Here is a 19,832-nt window from a genome sequence, read left to right as displayed (position 1 = left end):
CATACCTTAATGACAGGAACTCGTGGTTTGAACCTAGAAGAGAGCTGTGTTAGCACTTCTCCAAGCAATTGCTGGTGCTTTAGAACCTTCCTCATTTTCATAATTCTCACAATGGCAGCCTGAGGGGAAAATACTCAATTTAGCATATGCACATATAAAAATATGTACAACCAATTAAATTCTCACTGTAACTAAGCTGTGTCAGTGCCAAAATGCCAGGAGCCAAAGTTAGTGTTTGTAAACAAGTGAAAGATCTGGACTTGACAGAGCTGATGTCATAGAAACGTTAGTTGTTGAAAATATGCACAAGAGATTTTAGCAGTTCTGCAGGTGAAGTCCAAACTGTGTGCTTGCTTTGGAAGCTGGTACAGTATGGCACCATTCATAGCCTGTGATACAGCTCTGCACACTTCACCCTTGTAGTGGTTTTTAGACTTTGTGTTCAGCAGTATAAGCAACACTCAGATATTTCCCCATATAACTGACAACTTATTACTGTATCTCAGAAGTAATACAGTAAAAGCCCTATTATCCAGCATGCATGGGGTACAGGTGGCGCTGGTTGATCAAATCAGTTATCTGAGTCTTCTGCTTCCTGCTATAGGCAGCAGCTGCAAGGAACAAAGGATGGGCGGGGGGTGGGAAGCAGAGATGGGGGTGGCATGGTCAGAACACACAGCAGAGCAAAGCTACTCTGTTCCCTAATCTAACCCCTCCTTCTCCTGTAACTTCTCTCACCAAATTCCCAGGTAACAGCTACTTGAGCGTTCCAGATATGTGCTGGGTAATGCGGCTTTTGCTCTATATAGTTTCCTTTATTGATTTACATTAGTTATTTAGACTGCAACCCTTATTGGTTTAAGAACTAGCCATGATAAAACTGTACTGCTGCCCTCAGAAAATGGCCATAATCTGTATTGCTTGAGAAACCCTCTCAATCCCTTTTATATATTTTTTTTACCAGTTGAAATTCCTTTGTCATATCTGCAAACTTTTTTCCTGTTTTGATCCCCAAATATCCTCCCTTTGCTAACTGCCTCTCATATATTCCCCCCACCCCAAATTTCATGATATAAACTGCCCTCTCTTATTCTTTTCCATAAACTCACCACATTTAAACATGCTTAGGAGAAGGTGGGCTCGGGTCGCTACCTCGGGCCCACCCATGACGGCAGCGCGCGAGCGAAAGCGGCAGCGACCACGCAGGGAGGGCTAGGCAGGGACGGGGAGGCGGGGCGACCAGGTTAGGGCGCGCCGGCGGCTCCCGATGATGACGTGGACGGCCCCATAAAGGGACCGCAGTGAGCAGAGGGCGTTCCTTTTTGGATCGCCAGCAGAGAACAAGCAACAGAGAACAAGCAACAGGCAAGGCAACGCCGACGAAGGACACCCGCAGTTCTCAATTTTGCATTCTACAGTAAGATTAAAAAAAAAAATAAAAAATAAAAAAATAATAATATATTGAATTAAATTTTGTTTGTGTTAAATGTAACATATTGTAGCAATTTTCAAAAGCCATTTATGCGTTTAAAGTGCACTTACGCGAGTAAAATCTATTGACAAATTCAATAGCATATACTGTAGCAATTTTAGAAAAGCCCACTTACATGGGTAAAGGGCATTTACATGTGTAAAATCTAGTTTTAAGTGCGTAAATGCTTTTGAAAGTTACACCTTAATGTTTGCTATTAAATCTTCAAGCTCTGGCTTTTAAACAGTGAATGCTGGTTGCCGAGACTCTCCTGCTATGCTTTATTATAGCTTTTAAAAACAACTCTTTCAGCATAAATGAAGGAAATGAAAATTATCAACTCACTGTCAAAGTCTCCAAAAGGCTAAAAGTTACATTGTGAAAATAAGATGCTTGGCGCAGCACTTCATTTTTATGAACACAAAGAGCTTTCAGATTTGCCAACAAGGGTCTATTTAGAGGTCCCTTCAATCCACAGTGGCCTCTTAAGTGAAGTACGCGAGAGAGCTATTTCCATCGCTGGCCCCAAACTCTGGAATACTCTCAGCTGCAGAAGCGCTGCATGCACAGACGTCAAAACTTTTAAGAAGGATCTAAAGACATGGCTTTTTGAAATGGCATTCATGAATTAACTTTTATCCAAGCCCCTCCCCATTGTCTTGTTTGATTTACTGTAATGTGCACATAAAATGTATGTTTTTAGACTGTGAACAGTTTTGGACTGTTATGGAATGGCGATATAAATAATTTGTAAATTAAATAAAATATGCACACCTCTGCTCTGACACCTTCCGATGACATCAGTCCAGTTTTCTGCTCCTACCCAGCCCCCAAGATTCTTCTCATTACACCTATATGGTGCACAGGCTCAGGACATCAGGCACTGATGCAAAGATGGAGTCCAAACTGAACTAGCTGTTTAATTAGGAGGGTAAAACTATTCTAACAAGAAGACTAAGGAGATGTGACCTGAAGTATCAGAGCAGAGGAACTTTGCACAGTTTCATTTTCAGCAATTTTTAGTAGTAAAGGAATACTTTAAAAGAATACTTAACACTCCCACGTCTTATCCAGAATTGGCAGTAAAGACTGACAATGAACAGAAACAAATAAGACTTACATATTGGACAAGACAGCATTTTTAAGATAAATTATTTGACTACAATTAAGTGCATACAGATGCAGAGACTTTGGAGGCTACGAAACATACGTTTGATTCCCTGACCAAAAATGTGCACATTTAGTGGGACTTTATTTTTTCGGGAGTCTACTAAGGGTAACAACTGAAGGCATTTTTAGACATTTGTCAAAAACCTTTTGTCCTAAGGTAGGAAAATCTTATTTGTGGACCGTTGTATTTTTTAAAACTGCAAAAATGAAAAGGCACCCCCAACCACAAGAAAAATGCTATACCAAGGAAAAGTGTCTGGTAACTTACAGGTCATAAGACAATACCATTATCCATTTATATCAAAAGACATGATGGTAAGAAAGGCTCTAGGGAATCACTCACAGGAGTGTTAGAAACAATGTTTAATCACTGGCCTCCAAAAATGGAAAGCAGACACATTTATTTGGAAATGTGCTGTATAATACTGAAAATTAGTAGTGCAAATGTTGAGCTTTTACCATGAGGTCCCCATAATACCTGAATTTATAAAAAAAAAAAAAATGCTTCCAAGAGCAGGCACCCACTTTCCTAGACTTTTTCTAATTTTGTTGTGCATATACACATTTCCCAAGGGGTACTGACTGATATGAAATTGCAGGATTACTCATGAACGTTTAAAAGAACATTGCTTTTCAGATTTCTGGCGTAGAAATGGGTCTGAATGGGAATGACTGCCATGAAATCATCACAGAATACAGTTTTGAAGGGGGCACTGGTTCATCGTGGATAGATTATAGCTTGCTTGGGGAGAGTGACTCCACCAGACCTCTCTGGTACATTCCACAACGTCTGGATGCATGCCACAATCACTTCTGAAAGAAAAGGGAAGTCTTGAACCTCTGCAGCCAACTTCCCACAAATTTGTTTGCACAAAACTAGGATCTCCAGAAAAGAATATATGATTAATTCCAGGAGGTTGCTTAAAGAATTTGGTCTAGTAAGGTACAAATAAGGCAAGTCAATATTTTGCAACTCACGTATTATTACACACTATGGGAGTCATTTTGTTAACAGCCCACCTAAATTAGGTGGCAAATCCCCAGGAAAGTTGCACCAAATTTCAAAGCAGACTTACATATATGTTTGCTTTAAAAATTAGCCCACAAGGTCTACCCACATACCTGGTATTATGTGTATGGAACTTTTTGGGTTACATTTACATGAATATTTTTGAAAATCCAAAATTGTGTGTGTGTAAGTCCAAACCCCTCCCCAACTCTGCTCCCAATTACACTTTCACTCAATCTGGGTAAACCTAGGCACAAATGGGACATATCCATATAAGTTTAGCTGCAAAGTGGGTGGGCAATTTTGTAACAAGCACAGTTTTACCCACAGATATGTCTTTGAAAATTCCCCTATGTGCTTTAGAAGGAAAGCTTTATACAGTGAGTTATTTTAGAATATCACATTAATTTACCTGGCTTTCCTTACTTCTAAAGTTTCAATGGATTACTTTTTTTTTTTAAGGGAAAAAAAATTATTAAAAAGTGATGAGATGGCTAGCAATTTTTATAAGATAGACCCATATATTCAGCCTGGAATTTCTCAGTCACCTGAATGAGTAGTTTTCTGTCTTCCTCAATATTCTTGTGCGTTGTTTCTTGCTCCTGTTTCTGTTCAGTCTTCATTGGCACGTTGATATTCACCCTTAACTTTTTACTGCCAGGAAAAGGAAATGTAAGCAAAATACTATCCTCATTCCACTAGGTAGAAAGGAGGCAGAGAAATAGAACAAAATATAGAAACATTTTATTACTCCCTGAACGCAAGATATTCCCAGAGAAGAGGAAGAAAATCTCTATCACAAATGTAATCATTAAAATATTAATGAAACAAATAGTGCATTCAAACTTACAGAATGAGTTTTATCTGATGGCCTATGTAATTATAAGCACATTTCCCGAGTGGGACCTGGCATAATCTTATAGGACGATACAGTAATCAGGCTAAGCTCAAAGTGCTTTGGCACTGTAAGGTTTACATTGAGTACCATGCAACGAAGCTATCATGACAATTCATATACTACTGATGGCATCAGTTATGTCATGCATAAAAATAAATATTGTGAATTACTAAGAAAAACTTATTACTTAGCAAGGAAGTAAAATGGAGAAATTACTTACCTGATAATTTCGTTTTCCTTAGTGTAGACAGATGGACTCAGGACCAATGGGTATAGTGTACTCCTGATAGCAGTTGGAGATGGATCAGATTTCAATCTGACGTCAGTCCTAGTACATATACCCCTGCAGGAAGTGCAGCTCTTCAGTATTCTCGAAAAGCAATTGTGGATATATGCGTGACTAAATAACTTGAACAACTTGGTTAACTTGAAGTGGTTGAGTTGGTTATAGCTGGAGACCGCCAGTGCCCTCAACCGAGAAACGTCGACACCCGATAGTATGGGTGTCCTAACTGGAGGGAAAGCTTGGCTTACCCATGATTATCTCGCTCTCGGGGATGTCGCCCAAGAATTCCATGACGACGACAGCCATGGGTGGGATGCTGAGTCCATCAGTCTACACTAAGGAAAACGAAATGATCAGGTAAGTAATTTCTCTATTTCCTAGCGTGTAGCAGATGGACTCAGGACCAATGGGATGTATATAAGCTACTCCCGAACCGGGTGGGAGGCTGTCCGTGGCCCACGTAGTACTGCCCTTGCGAATGCTATGTCCTCTCGAGCCTGAACATGCAGGCGGTAGTAGAACCTGGAGAAGGTGTGGATGGAGGACCATGTCGCCGCCCAACAGATCTCGGCGGATGACAGCATCTTGGTTTCCGCCCAGGCACTGCCTGGGCTCTAGTGGAATGGGCCTTGACTTGCAAAGGCGGCGGCTTGCCTGCTTCTACATAGGCCGTTTTGATAACTTCTTTGATCCAGCAGGCTATGGTTGCCCGTGAGGCCGCTTCCCCTTGCTTCTTCCTGCTGTGAAGGACAAATAGATGGTCCGTCTTTCAAACGGATTCTGACCTTTCCAGGTATCGGACTAGGAGTCTGCAGACATTGAGGTGGCGCGAGATTCTTCCGGATCCTTATGCTCATCTGGTGAGATGGTTTGGTTGAGATGGAAGTGAGAAACTACTTTGGGGAGGAAGGACGGGACCGTGCATAACTGAATGGCTCCCGGAGTGAGTCTGAGGAACGGCTCCCGGCAGGACAGTGCTTGTAGCTCAGAGATACGACAGGACGAACAGATTGCTACCAGGAAGGACGTTTTCAATGTTAATAGTTGTAGGGACAGGCCGCAGAGAGGTCTGAAGGAGCCTGCTAAGAAGTCTAGGAGTAGGTTGAGGTTCCATAGAGGCACCGGCCACTTTAGGGGTGGTCGGATCTGCTAGACTCCTTTCAGGAAGCGGGAGATGTCCGGATGAGAGGCTAGGCTACCGTCCTCACTCTTGGTTCGGTAGCATGACAATGCGGCCAACCTGTACCTTGATGAAGTTGAGAGACAATCCCTTCTGTAGGCCGTTCTGCAGGAATTCCAAAATCGTGGGAATTTTGACTAACCGTGGGATGATGTCACAGTCCTCACACCAGGCTTCGAATACTCTCCAAAACCTTATGTATGTTAGGGATGTGGAGAACTTGCATGCTCGGAGCAGGGTGTCAATTACTGCCCCCGAGTATCCGCTCTTTCTCAGGCGAGTCCTCTCAATGGCCAGACCGTAAGAGAGAATCTAGCTCGGTCCTCGTGGAGGATCGGCCCTTGGAGCAGATCCCTGTGTGGTGGAGCGGGAGAGGGCTCTCTGTCAGTAGCCTTCGCATTTCTGCGAACCACGGCCTTCTTGGCCAGTCCGGGGCCACTGGAAGTACTGGTCCCCTTGTGGTGTTCTATCTTGTGCATAATTCCGCCCAATAGGGGCCACGGCGGGAAGGCGTATAGTAGGGTTTCCTGTGGCCAGGTCTGTACCAGGGCATCGATTCCCTGGAACTGTGGTTCCCGTCTGCGGCTGAAGAAGCTGGGCACTTGGGGCGTTGGACCGGTTTTGCCAGGAGGTCCATGGTTGGTGTTCCCCAACGGTTTACTATCAACTGGAAGGCTGTGGTCGACAGACTCCATTCTCCCTGGGTCTAGACTTTCTCTGCTGACGGAATCCGCAGCGACACTGTCTTTCCCTGCAATGTGGGCGGCCAACATCTCTCGAAGGTTTGCTTCCGCCCACGTCATTAGGGGGTCTATTTCCAGAGACACCTGTTGGTTTCTGGTTCCTCCCTGACGGTTGATGTAGGCCACTGTTGTGACATTGTCCAAGATGACTGTGACTGCTTTGTTCCAGAGTCTGTTACCGAACCGTAGGCAGGCTAGTCTGACTGCCCGTGCTTCTAGGCGGTTGATGTTCCATCCTGACTCTTCTTTGTTCCATTGCCCCTGGGCGGTCAGCTCCTGGCAGTGTGCTCCCCATCCTTATAGGCTGGCGTCCGTGGTGAGCAGGATCCAGGTCAATGAGGATAGCCTCACTCCCTGGCTCAGATGGCCTTCTTGTAGCCACCATCGTAGTTGGTTCCGAACTTTGTCCGGGAGCTGTAGACGAACTGTGTAGTTCTTGGGACAGCGGGTTCCATCATGACAGTAGAGAGCGCTGTAGGAGTCTAATGTGAGCCCTTGCCCATGGCACTACTTCCAGTGTGGATGCCATGAGGCATCCACACTGGAAGTAGTGCCATGGGCAAGGGCTCACATTAGACTCCCATGCTGTGGGATGAAGCTCGCTCAACAGGGTTCGCAACTGGGTCATCAGTTTTGATCTCCTTGTCGGTTGTCAGGATGTCTGTCTTGTTTGGTGTTGAATCGAACTCCCAGGAATTCTAGATATTGGGAGGGCTGCAGACAGCTCTTGTTTGTTTTGATCACCCACCTGAGGCTCTCCAGTAGAGATTTTTTTTTTTATGTTTTAACAATTTTTGTTGGCAACCATAAGAAAAGAAACAATGCATAGTACATATCTGAATATTTGACTATCATAGAAATAACAGTAGGCTATGCTTAATATATATCAGGCATAAAGTGTTATCATCAATAATTGGCACCAGCTTTGTACCCAAATAAAGTAAGCCTTGCCCTTCCTCCCCCCCCCCCCCCCCCCACGACCAGACCTGAATCATTCTTGAGGTTGAGAACACATTGAGTAATGTAGTAGTATAAAATAAAATACAATAGCGTGCTTTAAAGAAGGAACAGCCACAGAAGAGCTACAGTGAGATTGTCAAAAAGGGCAGTGAGGGATTGCAAAACAGTGGATTATCCCAGTTCCTTGGATAATTCGATTTTACGATCTCCTATAGCAGAACAGTTGAATGTTAGAAGCTTTAGCTGGGGAGTTAAGGTTTGGAGACCAATATAGTCACACCATAGACCCAGAGATCTATGAAGTCTCAATCAACCATGTGAGAAAATAGTTATAACATTATGTCTCCTTGACCATCAATCCAAATGCGATATGGTTCCCAGACCTTCTGGGAAAACTTCCATTTGATCCTGATGTAAAGCTGTGAGCTTACCCAGTTGAAAATATGAATGTAAGCGTAGTTGAATATTTGCCAAAGATGGAGCGTTTTCTTTCTTCCAATGTTGCACAATATCTGCTCTCATTGATTTTTACAAGTTTTATTGCAATTTCTGCATGTTTTGTTTAAGTTCTGTAAGTGGTAGGCCGAGCAACGCATGCCATGGGTTAACACTTATAGAGACTTTAATAACCTGAGCTACCCACTCAAATACCCTCTGCCAGCATTCAATGATCTTGGGGCACTCCTACCATATGTGATAATATGTACCCCATTTTCCCGCAACCTCTCCAGCACGTATCAGGTATGTGGGTGAAAACTTATAGAGAGCAACTAGTGTATAATGCCAGCAATATATTAATTTATAGCAGTTTTCTTGAAGTCCTGCTGAAATAGAATTTTTACAAGCTGCAGAGTATATCCTTTCCCAGTCTTTGTCCTTCCAGAGAATCTTGAAAATCCGCTTCCCATAATGTCCTATGCCTTTGTATCCCTAGTCTTCCTTTGATGAGGGCATACATTTTTGAGATAGCTCCTCTGATTAATGAGGCATTCTTACAGAAGTTTCGAAGAGGGTGCCCTTTGTTTCTGAGAACGCTCTCCCTCACCCCTTTAAGGATAAAGTGATACACCTTAGCATACAGAAAGAAATCAATATTTTCAAGGGCATATTTAGTACACAGTTGTTCTTTAGTCAGCATAGCATTTGGCTGATATACATGCCCCAGCTTACTTATGCCAGCCTTTTCCCCACAGCTGATGAGCCTTGGAGCGGTCACGAATTGACACTATTAAGTTAGTGAATAAATGTGTCATCAGTGAGTACTGCTCCGGTCCCACCAATATTGGTTTCCAGAGTCGCCACACCCGTAAGGTAGTTTTGTAATACAAATGGCAAAAATAGGTTCTCACCACGCGATGTCTGAGGCTGCCAGGGGAGCGCATCAATTGGGAAATGGCCTAGTTGCGCTCGTTCCAGCTTAACCCATTGTGGAATATCCCTTGTACTGTGAAGCGCCACCAAGGCTCTCAATTGCGCTGCGCAGTAATAACACGCCAGATTTGGTAATTGTAGACCCCCCCTAATTTTAGGCTGATATAATGTAGCCCTAGCAACCCTTGGGGGCCTCCATCGCCAAATGAATTCGCATAGCATTTGTTGCCATTGTTTAAGTAATATAGAGGGTATATATATATAGGGAATTGTGGTGAAGAAATATAGAAAACGTGGGAGAATATTCATCTTAATAATGGACAATCTCCCAAGCCAGGAGTGGGTATATTCTAACCATTTGTCCAGATTCTCTCGAATAGTATCAATAAGAGGTCAGAAGTTTAGATCATACAATACATTAGTGTGCGATCCCAACCTTATCCCTAAGTATTTAAGAGAAGTGGTAGCCCATTTAAAGGGAAAACGTTGCTGTAATTCATTGACTACCTGGGGTGGCAGAGTCAGATTGAGGAATTCTGACTTTTCAAAATTAATTTTCATTCCTGATATTGCCGTGAATTTGTCCAGTTCATCCATGACACCCTGCAGTGACCTCTCCGGTTCGGTAAGAGTAAACATGACGTCAGCAAATAGAGATATCTTAAATTGGTCATTCCCCTTAATCACCCCTCGGAGACCTTCTGTTCCCCTTATCCCGATTGCAAATGGTTCAAGAAATAAAGCAAACAACAAAGGGGAAAGTGGGCAGCCCTGGATAGTCCCCCTCTGAATGGTGAAGGGCATCCCATAGCTTCCATTGACTTTAACCCTAGCTGCTGGTTTTTCATACAGTTTACGAATCCGAGAGATAAAGGGAGCCCCAAACCCCATTGCTTGTAGGGTATGAAATAAAAACTCCCAGTGAATTAGATCAAATGCCTTTTTGGCATCCAGAGCAGCTTTTAAACTAGAACAAAGGGGAAAGCCGACAGTCGCTCAGCAGCGCATGGTTCGGAGAGAGGTATCTTTAAAGGATACTAATGATGCATTAGAATTAGGGCATCCCGACAGTGAGGTTCCAATTATTAGAAAAGTAGTCCAAGTGCCTGTAACTAAAAACTCACCTGAGCTAAAAAATTCTAACTTATCCCTATCAATTAAAATGCAGAATAAAAATACAAACAAAAAACAAACTTTGAAATGTTTATATGCTAATGCCAGAAGTCTAAGAAGTAAGATGGGAGAATTAGAATGTATAGCAGTAAATGATGACATAGACTTAATTGGCATCTCAGAGACATGGTGGAAAGAGGATAACCAATGGGACAGTGCTATACCGGGGTACAAATTATATCGCAATGACAGAGAGGAGCACGCGGGAGGAGGTGTGGCGCTTTATGTCCGGGATGGCATAGAGTCCAACAGGATAAACATCCTGCATGAGACTAAATACAAAATTGAATCTTTATGGGTAGAAATCCCTTGTGTGTCAGGGAAGACTACAGTGATAGGGGTATACTACCGTCCACCTGGTCAAGATGGTGAGATGGACAGTGAAATGCTAAGAGAAATTAGGGAAGCTAACCAAATTGGTAGTGCAGGAATAATGGGAGACTTCAATTACCCCAATATAGACTGGGTAAATGTATCATCGGGTCACGCTAGAGAGATAACGTTCCTGGATGGAATAAATGATAGCTTTATGGAGCAATTGGTTCAGGAACAGACAAGAGAGGGAGCAATTTTAGATCTAATTCTCAGTGGAGCACAGGACTTGATGAGAGAGGTGGGTGGGGCGCTTGGCAATAGTGATCATAATATGATCAAATTTGATTTAATGACTGGAAAAGGAACAGTGTGCAAATCCAAGGCTCTCATGCTAAACTTTCAAAAGGGAAACTTTGATAAAATGAGAAAAATTGTTAGAAAAAAACTGAAAAGAGCAGCTACAAAGGTAAAAAATGTCCAAGAGGCGTGGTCATTGTTAAAAAATACCATTCTAGAAGCACAGTCCAGATGTATTCCAAACATTAAGAAAGGTGGAAAGAAGGCAAAACGATTACCGGCATGGTTAAAAGGGGAGGTGAAAGAAGCTATTTTAGCCAAAAGATCTTCATTGAAAAATTGGAAGAAGGATCCAACAGAAGAAAATAGGATAAAGCATAAACATTGGCAAGTTAAATGTAAGACATTGATAAGACAGGCTAAGAGAGAATTTGAAAAGAAGTTGGCTGTAGAGGCAAAAACTCACAGTAAAAACATTTTTAAATATATCCGAAGCAGAAAGCCTGTGAGGGAGTCAGTTGGACTGTTAGATGATCGAGGGGTTAAAGGGGCACTTAGAGAAGATAAGGCCATCGCGGAAAGATTAAATGATTTCTTTGCTTCGTGTTTACTGAAGAGGATGTGGGGATTGGGGGGTACCCGTAATGGAGAAGGTTTTCATGGGTAATGATTCAGATGGACTGAATCAAATCACGGTAAATCTAGAAGATGTGGTAGGGCTGATTGACAAACTGAAGAGTAGTAAATCACCTGGACCGGATGGTATACACCCCAGAGTTCTGAAGGAACTAAAAAATGAAATTTCAGACCTATTAGTAAAAATTTGTAACTTATCATTAAAATCATCCATTGTACCTGAAGACTGGAGGATAGCAAATGTAACCCCAATATTTAAAAAGGGCCCAGGGGCGATCCAGGAAACTACAGACCGGTTAACCTGACTTCAGTGCCAGGAAAAATAGTGGAAAGTGTTCTAAACATCAAAATCACAGAACATATAGAAAGACATGGTTTAATGGAACAAAGTCAGCATGGCTTTACCCAGGGCAAGTCTTGCCTCACAAATCTGCTTCACTTTTTTGAAGGAGTTAATAAACATGTGGATAAAGGTGAACCGGTGTAGATATAGATATATACTTGGATTTTCAGAAGGCGTTTGACAAAGTTCCTCATGAGAGGCTTCTAGGAAAAGTAAAAAGTCATGGGATAGGTGGCGATGTCCTTTCGTGGATTGCAAACTGGCTAAAAGACAGGAAACAGAGAGTAGGATTAAATGGGCAATTTTCTCAGTGGAAGGGAGTGGACAGTGGAGTGCCTCAGGGATCTGTATTGGGACCCTTACTGTTCAATATATTTATAAATGATCTGGAAAGAAATAGACGAGTGAGATAATCAAATTTGCAGATGACACAAAATTGTTCAGAGTAGTTAAATCACAAGCAGATTGTGATAAATTGCAGGAAGACCTTGTGAGTCTGGAAATTGGGCATCCAAATGGCACCCTCTCCATTCCCCCTTTGAAAAAAGCCCACCTCTCCTCTACTAGGGACCGTGCACTATCCATTGCAGGCCCTAAACAATGGAACACCCTCCCTACCACTCTCAGGCTAGAGCCATGTTACGCCAAGTTCAGAAAAAAACTTAAAACATGGCTCTTCCGACAAGCCTACCCTGATTAAGTACACCGACTTCTGCAAGTATCTTGCCTACGCCTTGTATATTCCTGTAAATAGTCCGTTGCAGTTTTTTTTTTTTTATTTATTGCTTTAATTCCTCCACCTCCTGCTCTTTGTATACTCCTCCTTGTTCGCCCTCCCTGTTCATTGTAATTTCTACCTTTAAAGTTACATTGTAAACCGGTATGATGTATGCATACTAATACCGGTATATAAAAGTTTTTAAATAAATAAATAAATAAATAAATAATGTGGATAAGTGCAAGGTGATGCATATAGGGAAAATAACCCATGCTATAATTACACAATGTTGGGTTCCATATTAGGTGCTACAACCCAAGAAAGAGATCTAGGTGTCATAGTGGAAAACACATTGAAATCGTCGGTGCAGTGTGCTGCGGCAGTCAAAAAAGCAAACAGAATGTTGGGAATTATTAGAAAAGGAATGGTGAATAAAACGGAAAATGTCATAATGCCTCTGTATCGCTCCATGGTGAGACCGCACCTTGAATACTGTGTACAATTCTGGTCGCCGCATCTCAAAAAAGATATAATTGCGATGGAGAAGGTACAGAGAAGGGCGACCAAAATGATAAGGGGAATGGAACAACTCCCCTATGAGGAAAGACTAAAGAGGTTAGGACTTTTCAGCTTGGAGAAGAGACGGCTGAGGGGGGATATGATAGAGATGTTTAAAATCATGAGAGGTCTAGAACGGGTAGATGTGAATCGGTTATTTACTCTTTCGGATAGTAGAAAGACTAGGGGGCACTCCATGAAGTTAGCATGGGGCACATTTAAAACTAATCGGAGAAAGTTCTTTTTTACACAACGCACAATTAAACTCTGGAATTTGTTGCCAGAGAATGTGGTTAGTGCAGTTAGTATAGCTGTGTTTAAAAAAGGATTGGATAAGTTCTTGGAGGAGAAGTCCATTACCTGCTATTAAGTTCACTTAGAGAATAGCCACTGCCATTAGCAATGGTTACATGGAATAGACTTAGTTTTGGGTACTTGCCAGGTTCTTATGGCCTGGATTGGCCACTGTTGGAAACAGGATGCTGGGCTTGATGGACCCTTGGTCTGACCCAGTATGGCATTTTTCTTATGTTCTTATGAGTACAGCAGGTAAACCATTGTGGTGCACGAGATCTATGATATCTACAATTTGGTGAACATTATAGCCGCCAAGTGGCCCGGTACAAATCCCACTTGGTCGTTATGTACTAACCCGGGCAATACCCCGTTCAGGCAAACAGTCATTACCCTTGCCAAAATCTTCAGGTCAAGGTTAATTAAAGATATTGGCCTGTAAGAGCTGCATTTAATAGGGTCCCTCCCTGGTTTGGCTACTACTGTGATGCCCGCGATGTTTGCATCAGCAGTGAAAGAAGAGCCCTCCAGTAATGAATTGGAAGCTTGGGTTAAGATAAAGCTTGGGTTAAGCCAGGATCAGGGCGAATTTACGGTAATATATTCCCGTGAACCCATCCATTCCTGGCGCCTTTCCGGACTTTAACTTTTTAATAGCCGCCAGTACCTCCTGGGGTGCAATGGGTTTATCTAGAAACTCTTTTTGTGTTGGAGTAAGTTGGGGCAGTTGGATTTCTCATAAGTAATCTTGTATAGCTCCCTGTGAAATGGAGGGGTCTTGTGAATACAATTGGGAGTAGAAGTCTGTAAAGGACTGGTGTATCTCTTCCGATGTGGTGACCAGTTGTCCCTGATTGTTGAGTACTTTGGCTACGACTGTTTGTGCCTGGGCCACCCTTAGTTGCCTAGCCAGGTACCTTCCCGCCTTATTACCTCCTTCGAAATGCTGCTGTATAAGTATGTTAAGGTAATGACTAATAGTTGTGTCCTCTAGAGATCTCAATTGATCCTGGACTGCTAGGATTTTCCGATAGAGCGCCTCTGATTTAGTGCTACTGTGACACTGTGTTAAGTTTGTGAGTTCCATTATTAGACTTGCTCTTTGGGCGTCCCTTTCCTTGTTACAGTACGCTTCTCGCGCTATGCAAGATCCCACATTGCCTTTGAGTATTCCCAAATTGTTAGTGGGGACATGCCTTCCGTTTGGTTATCCCTAAAGTAGTCCTTCAGTTGGCTCTCTATTTTGGCAGTAAAAGAAGTGTCTTTAAAAAGGCTGTCATTGTGCCTCCAAGTACGAAATTCCACTCCTGAGTCTCCCAAGCTACATGCCACCCACACTGGAGCGTGAACAGACCGTGTGATGTTATCGATGTCTGCCTTTTGGATCCTAGTTTGAATAGTGGAAGATATAAAAATATAATCAATCCTCGTATACGTAGCATGGGGACAGGAATAAAACGTGTATGAACGAGAGTGCGCATGTCTAGTCCTCCAAATATCTACTAGGCACCATTTTTCCATAATATCTCACCAAGCTCTTCTCCTGCTGGGTTTGAGTTAGTGCCAGAGCTAGAATCCTGTGAGGGGTCCATCACTAAGTTAAAGTCTCCCCCCCAATAATAATTCCCCTTCCAGATGTTGTTGTAAAGACTATGAATTTAGCTTATAAAAGATGCTTGATGAGTGTTTGAGAAATACACATTAAGAAGTGTGACAGTCCGTTTGTCTATTTTAATTTTAACAAGGATATACCTGCCATTTGGATCACACTCAGAGTTTCTCATGGGCAAAGGATGAAGAGAATAGGATTCCCACCCCAGCATACCTATTTTCCTTTGTATTGGCTGCCCAAAAGGAAGTAGGAAATTGTGAAAAAACCAGCAGGCGCTTGTGATGTTTCCTGACCGAACACTATCCCGACTGCCTGTCTGTGAAGTTCTCTCTTAAATAGCAGGCGCTTCAGAGGTGTGTTTAATCCCTTAACATTTAGTGAAAACAATTTAGTCGCCATTTTTATCATCAATTTAAGTCCCTTTAACCATTTCTCCTCTGATATTGCATGTTCCCCGCCACCCGCAAGCCCTGCCCCTTGATCCTTCCCTTTCTTAGACATTTCCCTGGTCCCCCTTCCACCTCAAGAGTAAGAGTTGCTATATAGCCAGTCGTGACAATATCCCAATTCCTCCTATGGGACATCCTTCTCCTGAAGGCCTGTAACATCCTATACAGAGCCAGACGCACTTATTCCTGCCCCACCTCCCCCCACGAGTCCTGTAACAAAACATGTATTTCTATTAGAGAGATAGCAATCCCTGTCATTTGTAACATAACAGAATGTAAAACCCACTAACAACCATATAACTTGTGCATAAACATCAGCAGTTAACAACCCGCCTCATGTCTGAACCTGTCTACCTGGCAAACCTCCGCCAGGGAACAGAATGTGACTTCATACCCCGTTTAGTGAGAAAGTGTTCGGAGGTAGGCACTCCTTCAACCTTAATCCGAATTTTGTGAGCGACTCTCCTCAGGTTGGTGTCGAAGCCGCTTACCCCCTTTCCCAGCTCTCTGCCAGCGGGGAGCCGTGTCTCGTGGTGGGATGGGGTCTGCCATTTTGGAAGGATGAAAAGAGACTGGGAGTTGAGCTTTAAGGAAGGCTGCTTCAGCCTCTGCTATGGAAGTGATCCTATATGTGAACCCCTGAACCTGGAAAGACAGTCCAAAGGGGTAGGTCCAACGATACCGGATTTTTTTCTCCCTCAAGGCACAGTTACCTCCCTTAGCTCATATCTTTTCTTGAGCGTAATCGGCACCAAATCCTGAAATAGGGATAGATGGTAGTTACGCCATGTGATGTCCTTCATCTGTCGGGACAGAACGTAGATACGCTCCTTCATAGGGAAACTGGTGAAACACAATACTATATCCCTGGGTTTTTGATCTCTGCGGGGTCCCAGGGTGCGATGCGCTCATTCAAAGCACACTTCAGGAGAGGCCTCCACGCCCTCCGTGGAGCCGTCTCCCCCTTGTAGTAGTATATAGGTACAGATTTGAGCTGCTACCTCCGTCACAGCCGCAAACTCTGGGGTTTCAGGGACCCCCCTAATCCTTAGGTTGTTCCTTCTGCTCCAGTTTTCCAGGTCTTCAATCTTAGTTTGAAGTGTTTTTATTTCAGTAGCCGAAGCTTCCTGCCGAGTCACCAGAGTGTTGATCGCGTCCCCGTGGCCATCTATGCGGTTTTCAGCGGCATCCACGTGATTCCCCATGACCGCCAAATCTTCTTTTAAAATCCGCCACCGACTCCATTATGTCCGCTTTATATTGTTTTAAGTCCACCCTTAAATCAGTGAACTATTGCCTGGCCTCCTCCCGAATGAGCAGGAATGTAAAATTCGCCGCCTCGGAGCCCTCCGGTTCGCGCGCGCTATCCGTTGGCTCTGCTGTGCCATCTTGCTCCAGGCCCTGAGGTTCGGCACCATCTTGGCCAGACTCTGTTGGATTTTTCATGTAGGAAAACTGGCGTAAGTCTGTCGGTTTTCATTTAGAAGTCATTTAGGTGTCCTGGTAGCACTGGCTATGTTGTTCGGGTGTTCTATTGCTTCAAAGTCGAGTGTAAATCGGCGAATTGACGGGGTTTAAGGCTCGTGGGAAGCGGAGCTGATCCGTTATGCGTCCTCTCGCATGAGATGCAAACAGCGCCCCCCCTCCAGTAGAGTTTTGACTCTGTTGGTCGCCTGGTGACTTTCCTCTGGGGATTTCGCCCTGATCAGCTAATCATCCAGATATGGGTGTAAGAGGATTCCTTCCTTCCTCAGTTTGCCGCCACTACCACCATGATTTTGGTGAACGTCCGGGGTGCTGTAGCTAACCCAAATGGTAGTGCCTGGAACTGGTAGTGATAGGTCCAGGATCGTGAAGCGTAGAAAATGCTGATGTTCTTGATGGACCGGAATGTGCAGATAGGCTTCCAATAGATCCAGGGATGTAAGGAATTCTCCTGGTTGTATCGCCCTTATGACCACGCGTAGGGTTTCCATGCAGAAGAGAGGAATCTTCAGGTGGCAGTTGAGCGACTTGAGGTCCAGGATGGCCCGGAACGTCCCTTCTTTCTTGGGGACGATAAAATAGATGGAATAGTGTCCAGTATTTATTTGTTGCGAAGGCACCGGTGTTATAGCCTCTAAGGCGAGTAATCTGGTCAGCGTAGCTTCCGCTGCCGTCCTCTTGGAGGGGTCGTGGGGAGGGGGATTTCACAAACTTATCTGGAGGGATGTGGTGAAAATCCAGATAATATCCCTCTCGAATGATGGCTAGGACCCACTTGTCCGAAGTTATCTCGACCCATCTTTGGTAGAATAGGGCAAGTCTGCCCCCTATGGTTTCTTCCCTTGGACGGTTCGGCTGGGACCTGGAACCGAGCCGGCTCCCTTTTTGTTGTGCTTGTTCCGAAAGGACTGGCTCCTGCCTGCGGGGCAAGCCACTTGATATGTGCTTCTGTATGGATTGAAGAGCTGTGATCCTCTGCCCCTAGAAGTTCAGGGGAAGGGTCGCTGGTTTCTCTTATTCCTGTTCTTCGGTAGCTGCGGTAGTGGGGATTCGCCCCATTTGTTGGCTAGCTAGCTTCTCCAGTTCTCTTCCAAACAGTAGGGCTCCTTTGAAGGGCATCCTCGTGAGTCTCGTTTTGGACGATGCGTCGGCCGGCCAGCTTCGGAGCCAGAGTTGTCTTCTGGCCGCCACAGTGGATGAGACACCTCTAGCCGCGGTGCGCACCAAATCAGAGGCGGCATCCGTGAGGAATGATACTGCTGGTTCCATGGCTTCCCCGGGAGTGTTGTTCCTGGTCTGTGATAAGCAGGCGCCTGTCACCACGGCACAGCAGGCCGCGATCTGTAGAGACATAGCGGAGACGTCTAAGGACTGTAAGGATGGATTCCAGACATCTGTCTTGGGCATCCTTGAGTGCTGCTCCTCCCTCTACTGGGATAGTAGTGCGCTTCGATACCGCGCAGACCATGGCATCCACTTTTGGACATGCCAGGAGATCTTTCCCCCCACCTTCCCTGATACAGTTCGCCTATCAGTTCATTGTAAAGCCCAGTTGGCTACCTTATGTTATATGGAAACCGATGTGATGTTCCCCGAACGAATGTCGGTTTACAAAAATTGCAAATAAATAAATAAATAAATCTTTGGCAGCAGGGTCCAGAGGGTACATGGCTGTCAGGGCATGCCCCCCTTTGAATGTGGTCTCCAGGGCCTCCCATTCCAGGTCAATTAGCTGCTGGACGGCTTGTAACAGTGGGAAATGACGGGAGGTCTGACGGAGTCCCTCTAGGAGGGGATTCCTCTTGGGTTCCCCGGAGGCACTAGTGCCCGGGATAGCGAGCTCTTTTAAGCTGTGTGTGACCAGGTCTGGAAGTTTGTCCTTGGTGAAGAAACGCCTCATGGTTCGGTGGGGTTCGGTCCCTGGGGGGGCGTTCCCCTTCATCCAGAGGTTCCGAATCCTCATCCGAGTTGTCCGTGTCCCTGAAGGTGGGGCTTCTGGGTAGAGGAGGCACTTCTCTGGGCCTAGAGGGTCCTCTGGCAGAGGCTGTGGCCGTGTTATCAGAGGCCCCGGCTGCATGTGAACGAATGTATGCAGGCCTTTGAAGAATTCCACCCAGGAGATAGATGTGGGTTTATAGTAAGAGGTGCTGTGTCTCTGGGGAGTCCGTTTGAGGGAGGCTCCCGCTGGGAGATGCGAGGTCTGGCATACTGTCTGAGGAGCTGGATCCCGGCACCGGCTGGGGAGGGCCATGGGCTGAATCCCCCAGGGCCTCCTCGCACTGTATACACAGGGCCGTGGCCTCTTCATGTTGTGCAGCTCTAATGTGGCATGCTGAGCAGAGGCCCTGATCCTTGAGCTTCTTCTCCGGTGGTGCCATGGCTTGTGCGTGTAAAATACAGGGCCCGTGTAGCTTAGTTATGCACTCTGGTGCGGCGGGGTTGTGTTCGTAGTTTTGGTGCGCGCTCAAGGAAATGCACGCGCCATTGCGCGCACAGGCAGAACTTATGCGCCCAGCACACTAAGCATGTGGCTATGCACGTCGCTGTGCGTACAGCACTTGGGCGTGCGACGACGTGCGCACGGGTCGAGACGGCGGGCAGGGTGGCGAACAGGTCAATATTGCAACAGCGACCAGGTGGACAATATGGCGACCACCTCGGAGAGTCTCCACGGGGGAGGACCCTCAGATCTGCCCGGGGCCTAGTCCTGCTAGGGCTGATCAACCCGGTAGCACTGGCGCCAGCTGGCGACCTGTGTGACTCTTCGAACTTCGGAGACCGGAGACTTTTAAGTAGATTTCTACCTTACCTTGTCTCGGCGCTTCCCGGTCTCGTTCCGGGTGGTCTCCGGGCGGGGGGAGAGG

General features: G+C 44.9%; 1 protein-coding gene across 1 annotated transcript in view; it reads right to left on the bottom strand.

Moving 5' to 3' along the window:
- Positions 1 to 19,832, bottom strand: part of CUL1 (cullin 1) — a 359,727-nt gene that overhangs the window by 7,017 nt on the left and 332,878 nt on the right. Inside the window, exon 21 of the mRNA XM_029589582.1 lies at positions 6 to 119. Coding sequence (XP_029445442.1) covers positions 6 to 119 — 114 coding nt within the window. The remainder of the gene's footprint in view (positions 1 to 5; positions 120 to 19,832) is intronic.

The sequence above is a fragment of the Rhinatrema bivittatum genome, chromosome 2, assembly GCF_901001135.1.
Source record: "Rhinatrema bivittatum chromosome 2, aRhiBiv1.1, whole genome shotgun sequence".
NCBI lineage: Eukaryota > Metazoa > Chordata > Amphibia > Gymnophiona > Rhinatrematidae > Rhinatrema > Rhinatrema bivittatum.
This window is presented reverse-complemented; position numbering and strand designations above follow the sequence as displayed.